Here is a 6,320-nt window from a genome sequence, read left to right as displayed (position 1 = left end):
GAAAGAAAGAAACACCCAAGACTTGGAGGCAGATTTATTTAACGTCCAACAGGCACTGACTAGGAATCAATTGTTCCTCAAAATGTCAGGCCTCAAAGGCCCAGGGAGGGAGGTTTTTGCCAAGGGGGTGGGTACAGAGGTAGAGTGCTTGGTTGTCCTCGATTCTTTTTTTTTTTTTGGTACCAGGAATTGAACACATGACCTCACACTTGCCAGGCAGGCGCTTGTGCCACTGAGCTATATCCTCAGCCCTCCTCCATTGGTTCTTACAGTGTGCATCACAGTGACCAGCCGTTTCCAGGAGACAGAAGCAACCAGAACTGCAATAGGAATTATCACCTGGGCAACTGAAGTATATGGCTAGGGTGGCATGTTCTGCTACACTACTATAAAGCAATTTGATTCCAGGTCAGTTATAACACAACTTGATTTATTGATTTATTGATTGATTGATTGATATGGGGATTAAACACAGCATCTTGCACTGAGCTATATCCCCAGCCCTCTTCTTATTTGATTTTGAGACAGGGTCTCACTAAATTACCTAGGATGGCCTTGAATTCCTGCCTCAGCTTCCAGAGTAGCTAGGATTATAGACATTCACCACTAGCCGGGCGTGGTGGTACATGCCTGTAATCCCAGCACTCAAGAGGCTAAAGCAAGAGGATCACTGTGTGTTCAAAGCCAGCCTGGACTACATAGTGAGTTCAAAGCCAGCCTGAACTACAAAGTGAGACCCTGTCTCAGAACACAAAACCATCAACACCAGCACCCCACTCCCCACCACAAAGCCAAAAAGATTCATTGAGACAGGGTCTTGCTCTGCAGTTCAGGCTGGCCTTGAACTCACTTATGTAGCCCAAGCTGGCCTCAAACTCACAATGATCCTCCCAAGTGCTGGGATTACAGGTATGCACTGCCATACCCAGCTGTTCAGTCTTATTATTATTATTGTTATTATTCTGGCTTATTGAGACAGGGTCTATGTGTATGTAGACCAGGCTGGCCTTGAATTTGCAGCAATCCTCCTGCTTGAGTCTCCCAAGGGCTGGGATTACAGGCATGTGCCACCACATCCAGCTCAAGAGGGTTCCTCTAGAAAAAATGGAAACAATGTTTTTGTAAATAGGGAGGGGAAGAGGGGTTGAAGGTTGGGAAGGAGAATAGGCAAAAAAAAAAAGAACCAAGACACGTACAGGTACAAATTCCCCATGATGAATGTGATCATTATACATAGCTAAAATGTACCAATAAACTTAATTTTTAAAAAGAGGGTTTCTTTAGTTGATAAAACAGGCGTGTGGCACCATGCCCAGCTGTTCAGCCTTATCAACTAAAGGAGCCCTCTCGAGTAGGGCCTGGTTATGCACACCTGTAATCCCAGCACTCGGGAGGCTGAGGCAGGAAGATTACAAACCCAGCCCAGGCAATTTAGCCACTTAGTGAGGCCTTGGCTCAAAATTTTAAAAAATAAAAAGGACTGAGAATGCAGCTCAGTGCAAAGGCCCTGGATTCAATCCCCAGTACACCCACACCCATATACCCCTATCAAAAGGTGCAGGCCTGTCCCCTGCGGGGGTGGAGGCACCTGCTGGGCTCAGTCCCCGCTGGCCAGAGGGGGGAAGCCTCTCAGGCCCGGGTCCTGAGTGACCGGTGTATTTAGGTCCACAGCCGCGCGGGGAGGCAGCCACTGGGCGCCCCTGAAAGACTCCGGACAAGAAGGCAAAGGGCCGAGCGAGCCGGCCGTGCGAGGAGAGGTTTGAAAAGCGCGCTGAGTGCCAAGTGCGCTGTTTGTGGAACCCGAGGGCCGGGGCCTTGAGAGGGGAAAGCCAGGGGCTTCCTGGACAGGGCTGCGAGGTCACCCGCGCCCCAGCCGCTCGGGTTCGTTCGTGCCCCGCGCTCCCGCTCCGAAGCGCAGGAGCCAAGCTGGCGGCGCGGGCGAGGCTGCGCCTGGACGCCCCGGGCGCCCGGAGCCGCCGCCGGGCTCAGCCCCACGTGCGCAGCAGGTGCTCGTAGCTGAGGAAGGTGACCGCGTTGACTGGAAAGGCTCGCGCGCTGTTGATGGTAAAGCCGCGGAAAAAGACCCCCAGGCCCTCCTGCCGGAAGCTGGTCACCACGCAGTCCAGCATCCCCGCGTACGCCCGCCGCTTCACGCCGCCCATCTGCATGCGGGCCTTGACCACGTCGAAGGGGGTGGCTGTGACCCAGGAGGCGATGCCTGCAAAGCCCCCCGCCACCAGCACGGTGGCTGAGCCTGCGACAGAGGAAGCCCAGGCTCAGGTCAGGCCCGGAAGCGGGCACCCTCCCCGCCCGGCCTCCCTCTGCGGCCTCCACCGCGCCCTCTCCGCGCCGCACTCACTGGGTTGCTGGCCGGCTGGGGTGTACTGGTAACAGAGCGCTTCGTAGGTGATGAAGTACAATCCCAGTGTGGGGGTGTCCCTCAGCATCAGGGCCCCCGATCCTCGGAACAGCCCCCGGGGTCCCTCCTCTCGCAAGATGGTGGCTGCGCAGTGCACGGGACCACGATACAGGGGCGCGGGGCTCCCTGGCCGCACCCTGGACTCTGTTTGATTTTGTAGACGGACTTTGATGAGGTCAAAGGGGGCCAGGGAATAGGCCTGTTGGGAAGGAAAGGAGAAGGCTCCGGCTGGGGCTGGGGCGGCGCGGGGCTGCTGACTGACAACGTAGAGGGGCTGCGTGGGCCGGTGGGGATCACACTACCCGGGGCTGCACGCGGGCCAGGGTGCCTGGACACAGTGGGAACAGGCCGCCCCCCTTAGCATCCGTCCTGACAGCGCTTGACACTGTCCCCCCCTCACTCAACAGCACCAAGCTCGCGTGGCAGGCACTAGACACTGAAGGAGGAGCCCCGCTGCTTTTTCCAGGAGTGGGCACGGTCGCTGGCCGCCTTATTCCAGGGATGAGCAAGGATTTGCCAAGACCGGGGCTGAATAAAGGACTCAGTCACCATGGAACAGCCTGGGGGAATGCTCGGCTTAGGGGCACTGCTGTAATTACAGGGTCCAGCTTTATACATTCACACCTCCCAGAGGGTCCCCCCCACCTTCCTCTGCAGGGGCCCAGCCCTCCCTGCCCATTACCAAGCTCCACCTCCTGGTGTCCCACAGAGAAGGTTCTGTGCAAGCACGGCGATCTGGTGGGTCCTAGAACTCTACTCTTGGCTTGGGCAGACAGGACCTGGGTTTGGGACCTCAGCGGGAGGAGACCTGGGGGAGGGGGAGCGCTGGGGAATTCGGAATATCGGGGAGGGGCTTCAGTTTGGATCAGGGAAGAAGCTGCTGAAGTTCTGCCAGGTGTGGAAGTGCAGGCCTGTAATCCCAGCATGCAGGAGGCTGAGACAGGAGGATTACCAAGAGTGCAAGGCCAGCCTGGGCTAAACAGTGAGTGCAAGACCAACCTAGACTGTATAGTGAGATCCTGTCTCAAAACCCCAAAAAACAAGACAGGCATGGAAGTGTATGCCTGTGGTTCCAGCACTTGGAAGGCTGAGGCAGGAGGATTGTTGCAGAGACTGAGGCCAGTCTGGGTTACAAAGTGAGTTCAAGATCAGCCTGAACTGCATAGCAAGACCCTGTCTCAAAAACAAACAAACAAAAAAAATCTCCCAACAAAGAAAAGCCCAGGCCCTGACAGATTCACTGCTAAATTCTATTTAGAGAACTTAGAGAAGACCTAATGCCACTACTTCTCAAACTCTTTAGTGAAATTGAAAGGAAAGCAGTATCCCCAAATTCATTCCTGGAAGCAAGCATTACCCTGATACCAAATCTGGACAAGGACCCAAATAAGGACCCAACTAAGAGAGCTACAGGCCCATCTCCATAATGAACATAGACACAAAAATCCGCACAAAGACACTGGCAAACAGAATGCAGCAAATCATCAAGAAGATTATACACCATGACCAAGTAGGATTCATCCCAGGTGTTGTAGTTTATGTCTAGATGTCTCCCCAAAGCCTCCTACAACCACTGAGAGCAGGTTTTCATAGGTAGCTGAATCTAGACTTTGTGATTGATTCATGGTCCAGTGCTGGATTATGGGTGTGAATGCTACACCCGCCCTAGGGCAAGTAGCCTGCATACAATATAAGGGACAGAAGGAGGCTTGTCTCTCCACACTTGTTGCTTTTGCTGTCTTCCACCGCCATGAACTGCTGCCCCTCAGTCATGTGCCACTGTGCCTTGGAGCCAGCCCATTAGAAACTGAAACCTCCACAAAATGTGAGCTAAATGAACCTTTCCCCCTTTAACTTTGGGTGTTGGGTATTTTGTCTCAGCAAAAAGAGAAAAGTAACTAAGACACCAGGGGCTTTAGCTCAGCAGCACAGCACCTGCCTGGCAAGCACAAGGTCGTGAGTTCAATTCCCAGTACCAGAAAAAAACCAAAAACCAAAAAAAAAAAAAACTAAGACACCAGGGACACAGGGATGGTTCAACATCCACAAGTCAATAAATGAGATACACTGTATTAACATAGCCAAACTCAAAAATCACATGATCATCTCAATAGATGCAGAAAACGCATTTGACAAAGCTCAACACCTGTGCATGATAAAAACCATTCAGAAAATTGGAATAGATGGTCTTTAGTAAAAGTTATATATGACAAACCAACAGCCAACATTTTAAATGAACAAAAATTAAAAGCTTTCACTTTAAAATCAGAAGTAAGACAAGGATGTCTGGTGTCACCACTCTTATTCAATATAGTTCTGGAAACACTGGTGAGAGCAATTAGATAAGAGAAAGAAACAAAAGAAATAAGGATAGGAAAGGAAGAAATTAAATTATCATTATTTGTAGATGACATGATACTCTACGTAGAAGAGCCCAAAAACTACACCAAAAGACTGCTAGATTTAATAACCAAATTCAGTTGCATAGCTGGATACAAAGTCAGCACTCAAAACTCAATAGCATTCCTGCACACAAATAACAAGCTGAGAGAGAAATTAGGGAGACAACACCTTTCCTAACAGCATCCCCCCAAAATGAAATACTTAGGAATCAATCTAACAAAGGAAGTAAAAGACTTTACAATGAAAACTATAGTACTCTGAAAAAAAGGAGATCAGAGAGGATATCAGAAAATGGAAATATTTCCCTTGTTCTTGGGTAGGAAGACCCAATATAGTGAAAAAGGCGATACTCCCAAAATTGTCATAAAGATTTAATACAATCCCAATCAAAATACCAGTAGTATATCTCACAGAATTAGAGAAAACCATCCTAAAATTCACTTGGAACCAGAAGAGATCTAGAATAGTAAAGGCAATTATGGGCAACAAAGGCAAGGCAGGGGGCATCACAATCCTAGACTTGAAATTATACTACAAAGCTACTGTGACAAAAACAGCATGGTACAGCCAGGCATGGTGGTGCATGCCTGTAATCCCAGCACTCTGGAGGCTGAGGCAGGAGGATCATTGTGAGTTTGAGGCCACCCTGGGCTACAAAGTGAGCTCAAGCCCAGCCTGAACTACATAGCAAGACCCTGTCTCAAAAAGTAAAAAAAAAACCAAAAACCCAGCATGGTACTGACCAAAAACAGACCCAAGGAGCAATGGAACAGATTAAGAGATGCAGAAACACCTCTAAACACACTCAGCCACCTTATCTTTGACAAAGGAGCTAACCACCTTCACTGGAAAAGAGATAGCCTCTTTAATCAATAGTGCTGGAAGCCAGGCATGGTGGTGCACGCCTGTAATCCCAGCACCTAGGAGGCTGACGCAGGAGGATCATTGTGAGTTTGAGACCACCCTGGGCTACAAAGTGAGTTCAAGGCCAGCTTGAACTGCATAGCAAGACCCTGTCTCAAAAAGACTAAATAAATAAATAAATAGTGCTGGAAAAACTGGTTTTCCACATGCCAAAGATTAAAACTAGACCCATATATTTCACCATGCACTAAATTTAAAATGTATCAAAGATCTAAATATTGAAAAGAAACACTAAATCTGCTGAAAAATAGAATAGGTAGAATTCTTCAAGACACTAGTGTAGGCCCAGACTTTATGAAGAAAACTCCAATCACACAAATATCACAAAGAATCAACAACTGGGCTCTCATCTTATTAAAAAACTTTTGCACTGCAAGAGAAACTACTAACGGAGTGAAGAGACAACCCACCATGTGGGAAAAAATGCTTGCCAGCTGTTCCTCAGGGAAAGGACTACTATCTAGAATATAAAAAGAACTAAAAAAAAAAAAAAAAAAAAAAACCTCCAAATTTAAAGACCCAATCTAAAAATGGGTATCTGAAATGTTTATACACACTTCTCAGATGAAAAGTA

At 48.9% G+C, this 6,320-nt stretch overlaps 1 protein-coding gene across 2 annotated transcripts in view; it reads right to left on the bottom strand.

The window, feature by feature from the left end:
• Window positions 1–1,973: 1,973 nt before the first annotated feature.
• The window catches only part of Slc25a45 (solute carrier family 25, member 45), a 9,651-nt gene continuing 5,304 nt past the window's right edge, over window positions 1,974–6,320 (bottom strand). For both annotated transcript variants that reach the window (XM_005384497.2, XM_005384496.2), the window contains 2 exons: window positions 2,360–2,618; window positions 1,974–2,254 (listed from right to left, as the gene is read on the bottom strand). In XM_005384497.2, coding sequence (XP_005384554.1) covers window positions 1,986–2,254; window positions 2,360–2,618 — 528 coding nt within the window. In that variant the 3' untranslated portion in view covers window positions 1,974–1,985. The remainder of the gene's footprint in view (window positions 2,255–2,359; window positions 2,619–6,320) is intronic.

This window comes from Chinchilla lanigera, unplaced genomic scaffold, assembly GCF_000276665.1.
Source record: "Chinchilla lanigera isolate Chin_1 unplaced genomic scaffold, ChiLan1.0 scaffold00021, whole genome shotgun sequence".
NCBI classification, from domain to species: Eukaryota; Metazoa; Chordata; class Mammalia; order Rodentia; family Chinchillidae; genus Chinchilla; species Chinchilla lanigera.
This window is presented reverse-complemented; position numbering and strand designations above follow the sequence as displayed.